The sequence below is a fragment of the Ananas comosus genome, linkage group 2 (genome assembly GCF_001540865.1).
Source record: "Ananas comosus cultivar F153 linkage group 2, ASM154086v1, whole genome shotgun sequence".
NCBI classification, from domain to species: Eukaryota; Viridiplantae; Streptophyta; class Magnoliopsida; order Poales; family Bromeliaceae; genus Ananas; species Ananas comosus.
In genome coordinates this window covers 15,829,316-15,849,330 of record NC_033622.1, presented here as the reverse complement: position 1 = coordinate 15,849,330, position 20,015 = coordinate 15,829,316, and the positions used below count along the sequence as shown (strand labels likewise).

The following is a 20,015-nucleotide window of genomic DNA, read 5'->3' as shown; positions in this document are numbered from 1 at the left end:
TTACACCTGGGAAAACTTGTATGCTACGAATGAGGGTATATAAGCGAATGAGGGTATATAAGCTGGAGAACTCTGAAAACTGTGTCAATCAATGTGTTACACTGCAGTAGTTTTCTACGCCTTTTTAAAAATTAAAAGAGCCCACCGCACCCAAATATGATCTGTTCTTAAACCATGACTCGGTAGTAAAATTCCAAGAGGACAGCGTACACATCTATTACGCAAGCACAGCTTAAAAGCACCTTAAAAGCAAACTCATGAATCACACAACTTAGAAGCACTTAAAAGCAAACTCATGAATCACGATATGAATCTGTCATGCATTACAGTAATTCCGAGACGTGAAAGTGTGAAAACACGCACTTTTAAAAGCATTATAACGCGCCTAACACCATCATCCAGAAGACAGCTGTGATAGCACGCATAAACTCTAATACCCTAATACACTCTCTGCCAAGTATAGAACACGCACTTCTGAAAGTATTACAAGGCGCCTTACACCGACATCTGCAAGAAAGTCGTAGATAGCACAGCATAAACTCTAGCACTGCTACGCACTGCCAAATATAGAAATCCTAATTTCAGAATCTGCTGAACTAAATTTCACTAAAATACAACAAAATTTGTACATCGAACAGTACGAGTGAACTTCCCATCATCTTAGACATGGGAAACTCATGCACCCTAGAAACAGAGATATCAGAGATAGACTCAGCATCTAAACATTAGTGTCTTCTGATGGTACACCTAAATACATAGCAGATAAACAATTAATGTTAATCGACAAAGAGAAAGCATCTAATAGTAAATCCGCCTAAAACATTTCAATACAGTCAGTTTTCAACTAGAAACGATGAAAACACTATATTGGTCTTGGGGGCCATAGTTACATGCAACTACTAGTGCTCACTCAATTTCCTCACTGAATAGGACCAGCATCTACACACCAGCTGAGGGGGTGCCGAACTTGTAGCGGTACTAGTTCTGACTGTGCCGCTGTTAAAGCTGCAAATATGCACAGATGAAGGGAAAAAAAAAACCCTTAGTATTGTCATATTCAACAGTAGAACTAAATAAATACTAAAGCAAAATAGTACAGTCTGATGACATCATTAAAACCCCACAAAGCAAAATACAAGAACAGAAGGATATTGTAATTTAGAGAACGATCTGGTGTGAAGTTAAAACTCCTGAGTGGCATGCCTACCATCTCTCTATTTCAGCCAGTATATATCATACACTTAAAAATTCTGTCGAACACGGTAAAGCATATTTTTGCAAGTATCCCTCGCAGAGCTGCGCATTATGCAGATCAAATTTTATAGGCCAAATAAAACCAAGGTATTGAATACCTAAACAGAGGTTTAATATTCTATACTCCATTCATGTTTTTGTCTAAATTTTCCTCACAGTTAAACAACCAACTAATTAGTGGCTTGGCTTGAACATCTGAATAACCATAGAGATCTAAAGAGGCCAGAAGAATTGAGCCTTGTAGGGCTTCCTATACTTACATAAGCATGTAATCTACCATACTGCAAGAACAGAACACCAGTAAACCAGCCCATTCACATGGTTAAAGCTATGGTTTACGCTACCAACTACCATGGCAAGCCCTACCAACTATAAATATTAAATACGTATAGCCAATGTTTCAACAGTAAAGTGATGAAGCGTCAACTTTTGCAAAAATAGAAAACATAGGCCAAAGCAAGGATGACGACATCGAATACCAGAAATGAGATTCCGTATTGAAGAAAAACTCATGTGCGCGGTTGTAACTTTGTATCAGAATATTTGGCGAAATTTCCACCATAAGTCAACTTTTCACCATGGCAGCAGCTCTTTGATGAGCCTGACAGATGACCATGCTTTACAAATAAGTAGTCAAAGCAAATATTGTTCTACCAAAGTTGGAGCGAAAAGCAACACTATACAATCAAAGGAATCATCCTATTCACTTAAAACAACTAGGTGGAAGAATGTCCAATCTTTTCGATATGGTAGACATAGATGAATAGTAATAGTAAAAGACGTTAAAAATGCTCTGGGAGCTTAAAAAGCACATCGGACCAGATCACATGAGGCGGAATGGCTGCGTTACGAGAGATTTTGGAACTCTGATTTTTTAAAAAAAAAATTGCATCAGAAATTTCTAAAACAAACTGACCCCTGCGAGCATATCTTGTGGAATATATGACAAGGAAAAGGGTAGCATAAACATAATTGTGCACGCATGAGAAAAACAAAATAGAAAAAAAAATGCCATATTAATAACTTAATATTTCCTTTTTCCTTCTATATTTCCCATCTGAGAGTTAAGCATGAAGTCACAAGGTAGGCAAATTGCCAAAACACTTTCCAGGCAATCAGCGCAAATGCAGCTCACAACTAACTGCTCAAGGAGAGAAGCTCATTTCAAGTCTGTATGTCAGAGAAACAGATCCAGACTTTCGTTTGCCATCAAACTAGCTATTACTTGAAGTAAAGAACCAACTCCAAAGGCGAAGGTAAAATGTCCCTAGCGTTCAGCATAAAAGAAGTGTAAAATGAAATACAACTGAATCCAACCCAAACATGGGTTTGTATAGATTAAAATAATTAAACACGTTTATTGGGGTTCCAGCATAGTTAATGGATTAAATAAGATGTCAAGAGCAAACGTCTTGTTTTTCTTTTATAGTTCCCGTTCGGTTGTTCACCTTTTACTTTTCTTTTTCAAAAAAGAAACTTTACATCTGGTACTAAAAAGACTCAAATTTAACTAAATTATAGGTTACCGTTACAATTAATCATGCAAATACAAGATGTAGCAATTGGGACATTTAATTCAATTGGCAATCAACATGAAATCTAACTTCAGGCGTCTCCCATGTTTCTACAAAACTTACAGGAAAGGAAAGAATAGAACTATGATAAAAATTGAAACCTCACAAATTTTCCGAAAAAGATGTAAATAGTAGACATTAGCTGATTAGCTGATTAATATGAGTTATAGCAAAAGTCAAACTAAAGGATTGTCACCTGAACAAGGATAGTAAGCCCTAATGGTGCCTTACGTATGCTTCATTAAATAGTCAATGTTTATACAAAGTCACATTATCGTACACAATTATGGCAATCACGCATGAAATAGAAGAGTAAGAGTGAAGATAAACTGAGATTTGGACACGCTTCAGCAAATAGATACTTACGCTTCAATAACTGCTACAAATGGCTCCCCACAATCATTGCTGGCAAGATTTGTCCGACAGCCTTGAAGCTACTATGTCTATAGTTGCTACTGAGACTAAAAGGATGAGCGACAAAGCATGTTGCCCCACAGTGCCAATTTCCCTTAGACTAAGATAGTTGGTATTCACTCACATCACTCAGCTGATGGACGCCTTCTCTTCATATGCTCAACTTCTCGCGACTTACTTCGTGCCCTAGACGATCGTCCTCTCTCCCATTCAATATCACGCTCAGATTCGCGGTCCCTGTGCCTGTAATGATCACCATGCCGGTCTCTTTCATCCCGATACCTATCCCTTTCTCTCTCCCTTTCTCTCTCTCTTTCTCTGTCCCTTTCCCGCTCCCTCTCTCTCTCCCTCTCTCTCTCCCTCTCCCTATCCCTCTCTCTTTCCCTCTCTCGCTCCCTATCCCTTTCCCAATCCCGGTCCCTCTCCCTACCCGGTTCTCTATCATCTCGCGGCCTTCTCTCCGACCAGTCCTGCTGCCCGGGACCCACATCCTTCTCCCTCTCATACCTCCTATCTGAGGGTCCCGACCAGTCTCGTTCCTTTCCGTAACTACCCTCTCCGTACTGTTGGTCTGACGCAGCATCGTCCCCATAACTTGACTGCTCTTCTCCTCCCCACCCACCACCGCCCATGCTTGGATCCGGCCACATCCCAACACCGCCAGAATTCATCCCTCCTCCTCTACCAAAGAAAGCCGGGTTAACGTGAGGTGCAACAACAGGAGGGAAAGAAGGCATCAATCCAGGGAAAGGGGCGGCAGCAGGACCTGCAGGAAACCCACCATACCCAGCACCCATTCTCCCCATAGCTGCCCCAAAGCCAGTTGGATCGAAGCCCTGGCCCAACATTGCATTAGGATGTAACATCGGAGGCGGCGGCGGTGCAACCATGCCGCCATTACCCATGATACCTCTGCCACCCATCGGGCCCCCCATCCTGTTCCTCATATTTCCCATTGGTCCTCGGTTCCCCATCCCACCCCTTCCCCAGCTGCCGCCGCCTCCACCGCCGCCGCCGCCGCCAGGGGCAGCTCCACCCCTCCCAAAGTTCCCACCAGTCGGAGCCCCTCCCCCTCCTCTTCCCTTCTGAGAGGGAGCAGACGACTGCGCTGCCATTGCCTGGTGGTTCTTGACCTGTGCCTCGCCCATCCGCCTGACAGTAAATGGCGAAGCTAATGCCACTACGCACGGCCTACCATTGAACACATGCCCATTCATCACCTCCTTGCAGGCAGCTGCCACCATCGGGTCGTAGAAATCAACCTGGCAGTAACCCTTTGATTTCCCACTCGCCTTCTCCTCAAAGAATTTGATCTCCTTCACTTGCCCATACTTGCTGAGCTCCGCCTCAAGATCCGCATCTGTCGTCCACCAATGGAGCTCTCCCACAAAGAGAGTAGTCCCCCCGCCTCCATCGCCTCCTCCTCCACCATTAATGTTAGGTACCACTTGTCTCCCCTCACCACCAAAGGTAGCACCTTGCCTCTGAAAACCCTCGTTGCCGAAGCCGCTATTACCACTATGCCCCTGGACGGGAGGCTGCACAAAATCAGCCCTACCTCCACCCGCCGCCGGTGGCGGCGGCGCCGCCAAGGGCCTCGCCGGGACCCCCTGTGGCACGCCACCTACGCCGCCCCTGAACCCTTGTCCATGAGACTCGGCGTACATGGCAGCTGGAGGCCTATCAATCTTCGTATCTCCGGCGATAACGGGAGCCTGGACCTTCCCCGTCGGGTTAACCGGCGCCGGAAGCACCGGCGCCGGCGCCGGCGCCGGAGTCGGCGCCTGGTGGGGTCGGCTCTCCTCCTCCCTCGGAAACCTCTCGGCGTCGTCGCCGCGGTGAGAGGATTGGAGGAAACCCTCGCCGACGTTGACATCGTTGTAGAGGTCGTCGTAGTCGTCGTCCTCCCCGTAGAACTGCTCCTCCTCCTGGACAGCGGAGATCGCCTCGCTGTGGTGGAACCCGCCGGGGTCTCCGGCGGCGCCTCCGCCTGCGCCTCCGCCGCCTGCGTCCATGGAGGAGCACCGCGAAAGCTAGGGTTTGGTTGGATAGAGTGGGAAAGAAAGGGGCGGACGAAACCCTAATGTTGGAAATGTTTTCGAAGCTACGAGGGCGGAATGACACACTGCATTTTGCTTTCCAATCATCTCTTAGTGACGTGTTTGGTGGCGAATTCCCCAACATGCCCTCGGTTGTACCAAATTTTTACATCCGGGTACAAAAATCTATCTAACCGTACGCGTGTCGCTTTCCTGTTGGCTACAATCTAATCATACATGCGCGACGTATTTAAAGTAACATTTAAAGTAATTATAATTAGCGCCTTTTTAAACACTTTCGTTCTGACATTACTTTTGTTAAAACAGAGGGCGGTAATAATAATAAAATATTAATTGGCCAAGTTTTTGGGCTCAAAGCTTGCCTGGGCCACAATGAGCAGCACTTGCAGCCCATAGCGCAGCCCAAAATATCCGCGCCATTCAAACCACCCTGCCTAAAAAATGATGATGAAAAAAAAAAACGAAACCACAATAACTCTACGCAATTTAGATCAGAAATTTGGGGTAGCTACTATAAAACAACGAGAAGAAAGAATAAATCAAACAACAATCGATAATGATCCAAACCTTCAAAATTAGGCGACATAGAAACTTCCAAGGTTTTTTGGAGGAAAATTTATAAAAGAAATTGCTTGATGCTTCATTTTATTTCATTTTTTTCGCCTCACCAGGCTTTTTTTTTTAAGAGAAAGGTAGTATGCTACCCGCTTCGTTTATTTCATTTAAAAATAAACTTAGCTGGAAATGTGAATCAATTAGAATTCGAACTTGGGTCTCGGGCACCAACCACCAAGCCCCACCGGGCATTAGCACTAGAAAAAACCATATACATATATACCGATTCATTCACTTCATAAAAAGAGAGAGATAGACAGAGAAGAAAAGGAAGCCAATGCACGTATGCATTTCACTTCATAAACTGTAGTTGAGATGACGGAGTCGTAAAAAATATATCATAATCGGTTTATTGCGATATGTGAAACACGGTACTAATTAAATAAAGAAGCAAATAGAGTATGTTCTAATATTACTTTCTCCTCATGATATGTAAACGCAATCTTTTTATAATTCCAAACAAAGTCTTAATTAAGCAACATTACACAGTTCCTCCTTACAGTTAATAGTAGAAAATTCTTACTTAACTTTTAATGGGTTGAGAGTATAACATATCTATCAAAATATATTTAGCTTAAAAATTTAACATGTAGATATGACATTATAATTAGTTTAAACCAAGCCTCTCCATAACTAATTAACTTATCATTTTATGTGCATGGAATTATCTTACATGCAAATTCCTAGCACCAAACAGTAAGAACTATGGAGAGAGAGAGAGAGAGAGAGATGCATGCATGCTTGCATGCATGTAGGGGCAACTTGTCCACATGCAACGTACCCAAACTGCACTTTTAACGACCCAACGGTACAACCCAACTCCTCACTCAATTCTCTTCTCACTCATCAGTCGTAGCAGCAACTCCAACAGCGACGCCCCGAGATCGTTTTCCCTCTCTAAAGTGATAGCTGGAATAAATTTTCTCTCCCCCACGTTACAATTTTTTGTTATTTTTCTACTTAATGTTGTATCTAACAATCACCAAATATACATACACAGTGTAAGGACCTCGATTGTCTCTTTCAAGAACTTGACATACGTAGCAGTGTACAGCGTCCTCTCCCTCCCTCGTTTCTTTCATTATTTTTTGATCTATATAGCAATAATTGGTTCTTCTATTTGCTGTAACTAGGGTTCTTATAATAATTTTTCTTGAGTTATAAATTAAGTAGGGTTTCCTCCATTTAGTTCAGCAAAATGCTCTGTTAGGGTTGTAGTTCTTACCCTTTTGCGCCAATGTATATGTAATGCTGTTTAATATTTTCCAGCTTTGGGACACGACCTGTGTACTGCAGATAATCTCCTTAAGAAAGGATGGACTGGAAACACGACCTGTGTACTGTGCGGGATGGCAGAAGACACCGTGGATCACCTTTTTACTCAATGTGTGTTTACTGTTTACTAGATTTCTGCAGATAATCTCCTTAAGAGATGATGGACTTGAAACACGATCTGTGTACTGTGCGGAATGGCAGAAGACACCGTGGATCGCCTTTTTACTCAATGTGTGTTTACTGTTTACTAAATTTCTAATGGCTTTGGCCTTGGAGAATTTACAGCCAACAGATTTGGGACATATGTGATTTCGGTTTGGGATAAATGGGCGAGTAGAAAAAGCTCACTTCCCTCAAGCTCTGGGATAGTAGGCTTAATTGCCTGCTGGGTCACTTGGGAAATTGGAAATGATGTGATTTTCAGAATAACTAAGCCTGACCCTTTTCTTGGAATCTGATAAGATTAATCAGCTATTGTTTCAATGGGTGGAATTTCTCTCTGGACATCATCGGAAAGACTAATCAGCCTACGATGAGTCCTTTTTTTTTGTTTTTTTTGTTTTTTTTTTTCGCCCCTTTAGAGGCCTATGTTAACTCACCCATATAACTTAGTTCACTTTTCCAATGAATGAAGCGGGTAGCATGCTACCTTTTCCTCAAAAAAAAAAAAAAAAATTTTTCCAGCTTTGAACATTCCCGATTGAGTAGAACTAATTAATCCAAATGCTACGTTCAGTTTGTATTTCTTAAACTTAGGGACGAACACGTGACCTACATGATCGTGCATGTTTTGTCGGAGATAGCATGCAGTAACGGCTCTGAGAAGATCTTTGTACCTCGACAGTAGGATGCTCCCATCGTCTCTCTATCGGATCGTGCTGTCGTTCAGCTGCTTGCCATTCCACTAAGTCAGCAGCGTGCATGTCGTTCCATTCATCAATCCCATGCTGAACGACGTATGGTTTGTGTGGTTAACATAATCCAGCACATTAAAATCATCACTGGTTCTCAATGACATTCTAAGGTTCACTTGAAACCTTATTCTGGGCTTGCTATGCTCCAAACCAAATTTCGGTCAGTCTTATTAGAGCCTCACAAGGGGCCTAATATCCAAAGGAGTATATTGTACATTAAAATATGAAAACCCCAAGTCACAACTTTGTTTATTACCAGTATCAGAGAACTATATATTATCACAGGGCATAAAATTCAGAAGAATACCATCTAACCAAAAACCAACTAAATCTTATTAATAGGCACTAAAATTCCGCGGCATTCAGACTGTTCAATTGAAAAACAAACGTTTTATAAGATATATACATGCAGGTCTAATGACAAACAACTGAATCATTTTTCGTCTCGTCAGCGAGCTCACCACCTGACACGTTAAACATATCAGCAGTAAGTCGAATTACAAGCTCGGCAAGAATTACTCCGCAATCTTGAAAGAAAGGTAGCAAAAATTATGTAATATATATATATATAAATCTATGCATGACAAACTAAACAGCAATGTTCCCAAAATAAATTTCCATGTAAGAAGTAAAAGATCTTATAATGATTTAGCTTTGTTCTTCTTTACGCAACGAGATAATTAACTCGACCATTATAGTACGAACCTACGAGCGTCACGTTAATTAACAGAGCCTCCTTAAAATGTATTTCATCAGTTAAGATGAAGGATCAATGAAGAGTTAGACACGCGTTGGTTTACTGAATAATTCCAAATAAAATCCTCCCAGCAAAGATGAACTTAAACTCATCTACTTAGCTAAGGAAGCGACTCCACGTGCTTAATTACTGGTGTTACGAAGGAACATACAAGCACAACAAAGGATAAAAATCTGACAAGTTAAAAAAACCTACCTTCTCAATAAAGGGTTTGACCTGATTCTCCCACTCAGCATGCCATCTCACAGAGGATGCCTTCGCCAGGGCTCCCATTCGCATCAACTTCAAAGCATTACAGTTGTAGGGAAAGCCTCTAAAAAGAGTCTGAACACGATAAAATGCACTTGTTAGTTACATCAGCATAGATGAAATTTGAACAATCTTGCATCGTGAGGAAAGCCCACTTAGTAATAGAGCTTCGCCTTATGGATGAAACTGTGTAGACTAGAAGATAGATAGCCTCTTAAGCATACAAATAGGCTGGAATTACACAAAGGCGCAATAGCATTCAGCTAAGAAACTTGCTGATGGAGCCCAAATTTCACCTAACTTTGCATTAAAAAAGAAGCCACTACTTGACATAATCCAGCACATCAAATTCTTAAAAACCAATCAAAAGAATCCGAGACTCCAAACACACTAATGGTGAGAAATGAAGAAATCTTTACTGTATCTGCTTGGACAACCTGAAAATTTTCTATTTTGGCTCTTACTTTGACGTAATTGTTTTAATTTATGGATTCCTTCTGGCGTTACGTGGGTCGTCCACCAGCCCAACTAGTTTGAATTGTTCTTTAATGGATTGCCTGGTCTTTGCGCTTGCTTCTACAGTCGAAAAAAAAGGATTATACGCTCAATGCTAGAGTAATTCATGCGCGGATTAGAAGCATCGATCCTACATGAGCGTCAACAGGCCACAGTAAAAAATATATATATCAACTAAGTACCCTAAGAAGACCCACTGGACTGTCGGCTTTTCATTTTAAGGCTTGAAGGGCTAATATAAGATAAATAAAAGGTGTATATGATTGTTTCCTCGTTGTGTAAAGTCTTTTAGAAATATTGTATTAAATAAGAATCAAATAATACTATTCTTAGTTGTGGAGATCTCCACAGCAGCTTATATTTATTGACGCAGTTCATGATTATTATTTTACTCTCACTACCACTCATTAGTCCACCTGCATATTCTCATTCAAGGAAAAAAGTGTATCACGCTTGGCCAATTTTGAAGGTACACTATCAGAACAAAATAGAAAGCACTTGCTTCACAGAGTTAGATGCAAGACAAAGACAAACATACCAAGAATGAGTTAGCCAGATCAGAAGATGTCGAAAAGACGAGACCATCTCTCCAGTCATCTATGAGCTCCTCGATGCTTTCAATAATAAAAAGAGAGTATTAGCACCAGGATACAGCTTTTCTGTTTATATATATATATATATATATATATATATATATATATATATATATATATATATATAGATATATATATATGCACTTCATATATTTAAAGAAAAGAATATATCCTGCATGAAAGACTACCCAGGAAAAGAAGCACCACAAACAGGCAATCCACATCCAAACATATCTGCTACCTGAAGCCAGAGATTTTCAAGAGTATCATGACCATTAATTAGAAATTAAAAAAAAACTTGAGAACCAAAATGTTACTAACCGTAAAAGGAAGGTCCAAGCCAGAGGAAGAAGTATTCAGGCAAACGCCTAAGTCTGCTGATCCTACGAATAACGAGTTGCAGTAGAAGACATCGCATCAACAAGAGATAATGCCAACAAGATACAAAGTTAATCTCAAATTTTACCTAGCAATATTTGGTAGTCCACACTTGCCAAAGATAACGTGAAGAAGGCAACATGTTTCAGAAGCGACTTCCCAAAAATGTTTTCATACTTTTGTTGTTCCCCCTCTTTAGCTTCAGGTCAAAAGCGTAAATCAATCAACCACGTCGTCAACAAATTAACTTCAGAATATTCTTAGAAATCAAAGCAGGATAAAGCTCACCGATAATTATGAACAGAATTTTTGGATATAAGTGCTTCTTGTCGGTGCTAGTGTCTGCGCCAAGAGAAATCTGCTCAGCTCTCTCCACATTGAGCGTTGAATCAAGATGCTTGTCATATATGGCTGCTGCTTCTAGAAGCATGCTTATATTTTTTTCTCGATTCCTGGAAAAGGAAACAAAAGGACATTGTTTCAGTTAAGTATATCCAAAATCCAATCGGTTTTTCTTTTCTTCCTCACTAGGACGGCAATAAATAACTTTCATCTTCACCAAACATTTCAGATTTTTGCTTTGTTGATTGGAAACCTTTTGTTGGTCTCATCTCATAAAGATTTGACAAGAAGAAAAAAAATGCACGAATAAAAATTGAAGCCACGGTAACCACCTAAACACGACAGTGAAAGAAATAAGAATTATGAAGTTTTACCCAAACATTACTTATATTTCTAATCTCAAAAATTTCACTCGAAATTCATTGACTAGTTAGATCACTGCCGGAATCAAGTTGATCAGATATTGTATAATTGAGAACCCAGCTTCAGAAAAGGTAAGTCATGCATGTATTAAGCAGCAAGACTTACAGACGGAGAAAAAAAGGGGTGCTATGTATGACGCAGAGACTGGTATAAAGTGCAGACAACATTTAGAACTTATACAATAAGTTAGTTGGCACTAATAGAAACTTAAGTAACAATTATCTGGAGATGCAATCTGGAATGATTATTGTCAGGGGAGCAAATGTAAAGTTCAGCAAATAATCCTAATACATGAAGAAATGATATTCATGAGTTGAAGAGAACTACATAGAACAGCCTATTCTACAGCTAGATCTTTCATGTGCTTTGAAACACTCACCAGTTCATACAGGTTGCAATAACGGCAGGTCTATCTGATTTATCTCTGAACCCATCGTCGATCTGAGCTGTAAGAAGAGTATCTGTTGCATCATATTCCTTGCAGTTTTCAGCAGCACTAGTAATTCTTCTCACAGTTCCTGAAGAGAGCCTGGAAATTTCAGCTCCTCTAAAACAGCAGACAAGGAAAAGACTGGAACTATTTGCCTACCAGCATCACGATTGTTAACCCAACTTTCAATATCATACAAATAACTAAAGTCTTCCCTTAATCTGCAAAAGAGCTACACAAACCTAATCATGGTTAGCAGAATCCTCTTAAGCAATTGCCTCAGAAAAAAAAAGAAAAAAGAAAAAAAGAAAAATGTTAGGTGAAGAACCTCACCTCATGCTTCTCTTTAATTGTAGCTGGTTGAAAAGAATCATAGGTTTGATCATAAAAAACCTTAGCTCTAAGCATACAAAGATGAAAAAGATAAAAGTATATAAACTGTACTAGTTCAGAAGAAGGACCTCCAAGTTGCCAAGAAAAGAAGTTGCATTATAACTCTTAAACTTACTCAATTCCGTATTTCTGAGATAGATCATGCTGTATAGCCTGCGTAACGCACAAGGCCCCATCGGCCATCCTACCAAGAAACCTTTCGAACCTACAGCAGGATTTTGTTAATTGGTAACAGTAGATTATACACCGATCAAATACTCTATTTAGAGGGGAGAAAATATACTGCATACCAATGGTAAATCCTCACCGCCGTGGGAAATCTGTTGCTGGATAACCCAAACGGCGTATGCATATAATCGTGCCAATCAATTATCAAACTAGTCAGTCTAAACCAGCTGGTCAACTTGATGACGAGCAACGCAGGTAAGGAAGGAGGATGCTTGAACAAAAAAAGACGAGAATGCCGGAATTAATTCTAATACAGTGATTGTGTTTGAGATGCACTACTTGTTTGTAAGACACCGTGTTTCACCTGGACAATAAACACATCTGGAATCTGTATCTTGAACCAGATAAACCATATCAGAACAAAGAACTGGAAAATTGCTTTAACTAGAAGCCTCAAAACAAGCGGAATTCTTCGCGAATCCTGGTACGGCGCTTGTCTCTGTAAGAAGAGCAATACTATTTTTATACAACCCGCGTATCGTCGCAAACTAGGCGCGAAAATGCACAGCACAAGCACAAAACTGTTACCATTTTATGTATATAGATAGATGGATTCTCCATAAGAGCCACAGGAGGTTCCGCGCCTGCATATAATCGCCATTTAATACAGCAATTTTTGAGCAAGCAAAAAGGAATGCTCGCTACGACCGAGAGCATAATATACTTACTTGTTTATGTAGACCATCACTAGAAATAAGAAAAATTAGAAGTGTAAACAGAGTGAAAAGAAGATGTTAAAAGTAAATTTGAATTCAAATATATCATTCAAAAAGATAAAACTGTAAGCAGTTAAATTCGCTCCGAGAGATTCAGAAGGTTGATTCCTTGTGAAATACCCTGAGGAATGAAATACACATCGGCTATGATCCTATTGTTTTAAAGTCTAAAATTGCATATAAGTGAATCTTGCAAATTAATATATATATATATATATGTACAAAAGTTTAGGCACTGAAATGCATTCATAATATCACCATAGAAAAGAGACAATCCATATATTTTACCGTAAACATATTGAATATAAGAGCGTTGTTATATATACCTCCGTAACATATCACATCGACCTTCATATCGTCCTGTCCCAAAAGAATAGGAAAAGGTAGAAACATTATCATCGCTGAACATAAATATTTTTTTTTTTAAGTGACAGCCATGTACGAAGTGATAGAAATTAAAGTTGACATGACACTTGATTTTTTGTTTTTGATTATTATTAGAATATATTTAAATTTTCAGAGAAAATAGTTATTCCATGGACCTGACGAGAGAGGGAGAGGGCATGATACTGCATGCGAGGGGAAAGCACGATGTCGTCGAGGACGACGACGACAGCGCGGCGCTTCTGCCAACAGTTGCTGCTGCTGCTGCTGTTCTGATTCATGGAGAACCGGAACGAGAAAACGCCCCCCACGGCTACGATTTTGCCACGCTCCCTGGAAAAGTGGGGAAGGTATTTATAGCTGTGTCTTAGGCCCGACCGGGCTCCGTGGGTTTCGATTTATGATTTGGGCCCGAGCCAGTTAACCCACTGGGTCAAAAATAGGCTCGGTAGTTTTTTCTTTGCTTTTTGTGCTTTTTTTTTTTTTTTTGAGAGAGAGAGAGAGAGAGATAGATAGCACGCTATCCACTTCGTTTATTTCATTTAGAAATAAACTTAGTTGAAAATGTGAATCAACTAAGATTCGAACTTAGGTCTTGAGTACCAATCACCAAACCCTTTGCCACTTGTTTTAGAGACGGTCGATTGTGCTGTTGTTTTGTTGAGTGAAAGAAAAAGTAGGGAAAATTGTTATTCTTTCCTTTTCTATCCACGTTTAGAATAAAGTAAGAATAATAATAAAGTTCTCTGTATTTTTGGAAAGAAACGAGATTAATGGGAGATTTTTTTCTTCTTATATCTCTCTTTCCTTTTACTTTTTTCCTTTTCTTTCTCATGTTACTCTATTGGTTGGATAGAAAAATTTTCTCTCTTAACTTTTTTTTTTTCACACTCCTTCCAAACAAAGTGTCCTCGTGTCGTATTTCTTGCATTTTTAATCTAATATATTTTTTTAAAAAGAATGTAGTATGCCCCGCCTCAAAATACCCTCGTATTTCTTGCATTTTTAATCTAATATATTTTTTAAAAAAGAATGTAGTATGCCCTCCCCCCCCCCNTCCAAAAATAAAAATAAAATCTATAGGTTGTGAATTGTAATATATCAACTACCTTCAACTACTTTCAATTGACTTTATTTACAGTGATCTTTTCAAAGCTGTTTTAATTTACAGATTTCGCTTAGGGTGCGATAACTATATTGTTTTTCAATCTGAAACATTCTGTTATTTCTCGCCAACCATAAGAGCCATCGGACCACTGCGAGCGTCACAAGACTTTTCCTTTTATTTGAATTATCCATCTGCATTCGACGTACAGTTTAATCTAATATTTTGGTCGGTAAACTTGTAAGTGAAAATTCCGCATATAGTTTAATAAATGTGATCTACAGAAACTTAATAATTTGTACAAAATTATAATAATAACAATAATAATAATAATAATAATAATAATAATAAGAGGCAAACATGCAAAGAAAATGATCTCATTAATCAGGTGACCCCATCCAAATTACAGATCAAATCAAAAGATGTCTCAATCCAAACAAAGGAAAACGCGGCCGCGTCCCTCCCGTGGATGGAAAATTAATTTTTGATTCACCAAATGATTCACAATTTCAAGCCAAGCGCCGTTGGATTTAAAAAGCGGCGACGGCCACCAAAGCCGCGGCCACGACGCCACCGAAGGCGGCCCCGACTCTCGTCGCCGCGCCCTTGTCGCTCGCGTCCGGGCCGGGGGACACCGCGGGAGCGTCGGCCGTCAACCCCTCAGTTGGGCTGGGGGGGCTGGCCAGCTCCGGTCCGTCGGCGGCGGGCCCGTCGCTGGGGATGTCGCTCGACTCGGACCCGGGAGCAGGAGACACCGCAGGCGAGGAGGAGGCGGCGTCGGAGGGAGCGGCGGCGGGCGCCTTTTCGGATGCAGGAGCCTCCGCCGAGGCGGGGGCCGTGGCAGGGGCTGTGGCAGGGGCCGTGGCAGGCGCGTGCTTAGCCGGAGCCGCTGCGGCGGGGGCTTTGGCGGGGGCGGGGGTGGCGGCGGCGGCGGGCGCCTTGGCGGGCGATTTGGACGGCGCGTGGGACGGCTTCGGGGAGGCCGCGGGGGATTGGGCGGAGACGGCGGCGGCGAGGAGGAGGAAGACGAGGGCGACGGCGCGATGCATCTTCCTCGATTGGTAGGAATAAAAAGGGTGGGAGGAGATGAAGCAGAGGATGGTAACGATAATGGGGTTTGGTTTTATTTTTATTTGATTGATTTATTTTTGGTTGGGGCGATTGAAAGAAGGGCGAGGAGTGGAGTCTATATAGTCGGAAATGGCGCGAATGTTGCGGGGTTTGAAAGGCGGGAAAAGCGAGGGTGTGTTTGTGGTTCGTGGCGCACCGCACCGAGCGGCGCCAACGGTCGGTGCGGTTTGTTTACATGACTATGGGCCGTTGGATGGACAATTTGATATTATATTCAAGTCACTTCATAAACCTCTTTGTTTTGAACTTTATTATCTCCTCATTTTGCTAATTTCAAAAGCTAGTGTATTTTATTTTCACAATTGGGCCATAATTGAAGCCCAGATCGAGCCCAAATTGATCCAGAGTCAAATGGACACTGCGAAACAATATTATACAACATAAGCAATCAATGATCCTCTTCACAATTTTACTTCGCATTATTTTATTCGACCGAATAAATGCACTCGCGGACCCGCGGACTAATAAATGAGTAAATATATAAATGCGGTACATGTAATGCGAGTACGAATGTGAGTGAGATATCATTTCTGGGAGTGTGTGCTCGATTAATGATTTTCATATCCTTAGAACTGGTTGAATGCACAGTACCCATCATACGGAAAAAAGAAAAGAGCCTATCACATGTGCATTGAACATGTTGGTTCACAAGAATTCTACATCTTGTGTTATTATTATTGTTGTACCAGTGAAGGACCCGCGCGTTGCGACGGGCTGATTCCGTAAAAATAAATATATAAATAAAATAAATAATAATAAAAAAAGAGTGAAAAAATTATATAAAAAAATAACTAAAAAATAAACAACTATTGCTGTAATAAAAATATAAAAATAAATTATAAGAAAGATTAAAAAAAATAAAGGTAAAAATCATACAAATAAGAAATTATATATAATTATATTTATAATTATATATATTATAATTATTAGTATAATTATATATAATTTTTAGAAAAAATAATTTATTGTTCTTACATTTTTGCCTCTATTCTTCTTTTATCTATGCTATGCCTTTTATTTTTATTTCTTTTATTTTTTTAGTGTTTCAATTTTTAAATTTCCTTCGCTTTTTTTATATATTTTAATAATCTTCTTTTTATTCAGCTTAAAATATTTATATTTAATACAAATAATTTAACTAATTTAAAAATTATTTTATATATTTATATTTTTATAAAAATGAAATAAAAATTTTGATTGAATTAAAATTTTATAACATTTTTATTTAAATCAATATATTAAGACAACAAAATATATAAAAAATTAAAGACAAAAAATTAATAAAGAGACAAAAAAGAAGAGACAAAAAAAAAAAAAAATCCCTCGCTATCCCTTCCTGTCCGCGTCGGCTGGGCCCCACCCTCTCCTCCTCGCCGCTCCTCTCACTCGCGCACGCGGCGTCCTCCCCTGCGCGCCGCTGCCCGGTGCTCGCCGCCCGCACCAACTCGGCACCGCCACGCGCGCCCCGCCTCTTCGTTTCCTATCCTCTACCGCGCCAACGCGGCGCCCCGCGGCGCGCCCGCTCGCCCACCGCGCCCGCTGCTCAAGTCGCTCGACCGACACGGCGCCCGCTGGCCCGCCCAGAAACGGCGCCTGCCCGCGCCCCGCGCTCGTTCCCGCTTGTCCCCACCGCCGCCCGCTCGCCGCTACCTGTCGCCAAACTGAGGTCATATATACTACTAGATGATGTATATAGAGGCGGCCCTGTATACTCTGGAAGTCGGGCACTTTCGTTCTCCTAAATTATTTTTGATAAATTGGGACTTTCGAATTGACGATCAGCTCTTCAGACTTGATTTAGAGTATTCCTTATGGTATCTCAAGAAAATAAATTTTATGGAATTTTTCGATATCATTTGCCTAGTGATCGAAGTGGCTCAAAATCAACGGTTGAAAATAAAAATCTTGCAAAATATGATGATATGACATTAAAATTTTAGATAAAAAATATTGATCTTGTTTATATAGTATAAAAAGTTTTCTATCAAAATTTCACGTGATTTGAATATTTCTACACCGTTAAACTTGCAAACGGTTAACCGCGGCCATTAAAATTATTGATTTTGAGCCCCTTCGATCGCTAGGCAAATGATATCGAAAAATCATAAAATTTATTTTCTAGATACTTCAAATACTCTAGATCAAGTTTAATGGAGCCGATCGTCCATTCGAAAGTTCCAATATCGAAAACGACTTGAAAGTATAGAAGGTCCCGTGCTTTCAGAAGAATACCAGCTCACTCTATTATATATTATTATTATTTCAAAGTCTTAGCATATAGTATAGTTTCTATAAAAGAAGGTTCTTAACCTGCACCCACCTGTTTATTCGGTGGGGTGCCTATTCTCCTCACTAATTTTGTCCACCTGCTATCCGTTGTTGCTCCACCTTTTTTTTTCCTTAACCGAAAACAACATATACCGTTAAGATTAATCGATCATAATTTATTTTAGGTAAATATAGTACTAGAATTAGTTACAAGCTTTCTATACTGCATAACATAATATGATTCATCCAATATTCATCATATAAACAAGCGAAATTATTAAAAAGTCACTTGTTGTTTACGCTAATTTAATGCTACTAAGATAATATAAAATTGGAACGAAAGCATAAATAACTATAATTCAGTGTATAGAGTATTTTTTATCATATTATTTTATCGTATGTAATACAATCTTTTCGCTATCGCGAGCAGAGCCTAAAGACTAATTTAATTATAATATTTTAGATAGTATAATATTTTTGTGGGGGTCCGCAGCAATACAATTTTTTTTTGAGAAAAAGGTAGCACGCTACCTGCTTCATTCACTAAGAGCAATGAACTAAGCGTACAAGGTGGAAGCAGCTTAGGCTTCCTATAGAAAGAACAGAAGGTAGGTACATAAAAGGAAATAAGGAGACAAAACAAAGACGAGAAGAGGAGTCAGGGGGAGAGAGGGGGAAGACAGTAAACGGCAACGTTACAGGATTACAGGAGCGAGATCCAGGAGTTGGATAGGGATGAGCCTCTATCCAAGGCTCTAACAACGCTCGGAAGAGTCGAAGAGAAGGCAAAGTTGTTTCGCTCGGTCCAGACAACCCACCAGGTAGCCGCTAGCTTGGTTAATCCTTTAACTCTTGCGATGGCATCCAGAATAAGAGATAGAGAGTTCCAGCGATCTCGAATGTCCACACTCGCGACACCGCTGGATATCCCTGCAGGACGGAGTAGGAGAAAACGTGCGAAGACGCAATCGCTAAAAAGGTGATCGCAACACTCGTAGGAAAATGCACAGAAGACGCAATAGGGTTCAGCTTGGATTCCACGATTGATCAGTCTGTCAGCCGTGAGCAACCTCTTGTGAAGTAGCAACCAAACGAATATTTTGATTTTAACGGGGATTTTTAGTTTCCAAAGCTGCTGGTTGACGGGTCTGATTGGCCTGCATAAGTGATGAATTTATAGAGAGAGTTGACAGTGAACTTTTGATGTGAGGTCCATCTCCATTTAAGCGAGTCAGGTCCACTTCTTGGGTTGTGGTGGAGTAGTAGGTCCTTTAGCAGCCCCATTTGTCTTCTATTTTCGGAGGAGGCAGAAGCCACATAATCTCTACACATGAAGCGCCATCTCCATCCGTGTGGGTTCCAGCATTGGGAGTTGCGCGCCCCCTTGTTCCTGATCGAAGCAAAAATTCCTGAAAACACTGTGCTCAACGGTGTTTCCTCCACCCAGATGAGGGTTTCAGAAGGTGGCGGTGCATGAGACGTACGGATACAACAGCTACGAGTAATAATTTCACCTGCAACAACACTTTGAGCCCTTCTCTTTCTATCTCTAACTGACAAAAACCGCACGGCTGCAACATACGAGGCCGCTCTTTTAGTTATGCGCTCCACGTCATCATTTCCCTTCCTATCGTCATTATCAGAATTATTGCCTGGACCGTGGTTCATACACCATAGACCATCTATTCCTCTTTCATATATAATATATATATATATATATATATATATATAGTGTAGAGTTACTATATTATCGAAAGTATAAAATAGTTGGTGCTTCCGATTTTTTAGCTCTTGGATTAAAGATTCTACGGTTGGGATGATAGCGGTCCCCTCTAAGGTATCGTTTGGTTCGAGGATAAGCAAGGCTATTCCAGGGATAGGTATAAATTGAGGTATAAGCGGGGATTAGATCAATTTTGCGTTTGGATGAAAATTGGGTTATTCCTGGGAATAAAAAAAATAGCGTTTGGTTAGGTAAGATGGAATAAGAAAGATA

At 40.4% G+C, this 20,015-nt stretch overlaps 3 protein-coding genes across 4 annotated transcripts; all 3 read right to left on the bottom strand.

The window, feature by feature from the left end:
- LOC109706445 (cleavage and polyadenylation specificity factor subunit 6) lies at nt 577-5,378 on the bottom strand. Of its 2 annotated transcripts, XM_020227258.1 has the most exons (3): nt 3,195-5,378; nt 1,734-1,855; nt 577-1,005 (listed from the first exon to the last, which is right to left on the bottom strand). In XM_020227258.1, the coding sequence occupies exon 1, from the start codon at nt 5,255-5,257 to the stop codon at nt 3,368-3,370; it is 1,890 nt and encodes a 629-aa protein (XP_020082847.1). In that variant the 5' UTR covers nt 5,258-5,378; the 3' UTR covers nt 577-1,005; nt 1,734-1,855; nt 3,195-3,367. The 2 variants fall into 2 exon arrangements, with proteins under 2 accessions (XP_020082847.1, XP_020082846.1); XM_020227257.1 differs by lacking the exon at nt 1,734-1,855.
- On the bottom strand, nt 8,826-13,027 carry LOC109728180 (UDP-glycosyltransferase TURAN-like). Its single transcript, XM_020258532.1, has 13 exons — nt 12,944-13,027; nt 12,720-12,854; nt 12,478-12,626; nt 12,303-12,392; nt 12,128-12,194; nt 11,954-12,026; nt 11,744-11,882; nt 10,888-11,051; nt 10,688-10,798; nt 10,543-10,604; nt 10,410-10,462; nt 10,167-10,242; nt 8,826-9,187 (listed from the first exon to the last, which is right to left on the bottom strand). The coding sequence occupies exons 1-13, from the start codon at nt 12,974-12,976 to the stop codon at nt 8,999-9,001; spliced, it is 1,341 nt and encodes a 446-aa protein (XP_020114121.1). The 5' UTR covers nt 12,977-13,027; the 3' UTR covers nt 8,826-8,998.
- Nucleotides 14,969-15,778, bottom strand: LOC109706794 (skin secretory protein xP2-like). The gene has a single exon (XM_020227790.1). It carries the CDS (start codon nt 15,667-15,669, stop codon nt 15,151-15,153), a length of 519 nt encoding a protein of 172 aa, XP_020083379.1. The 5' UTR covers nt 15,670-15,778; the 3' UTR covers nt 14,969-15,150.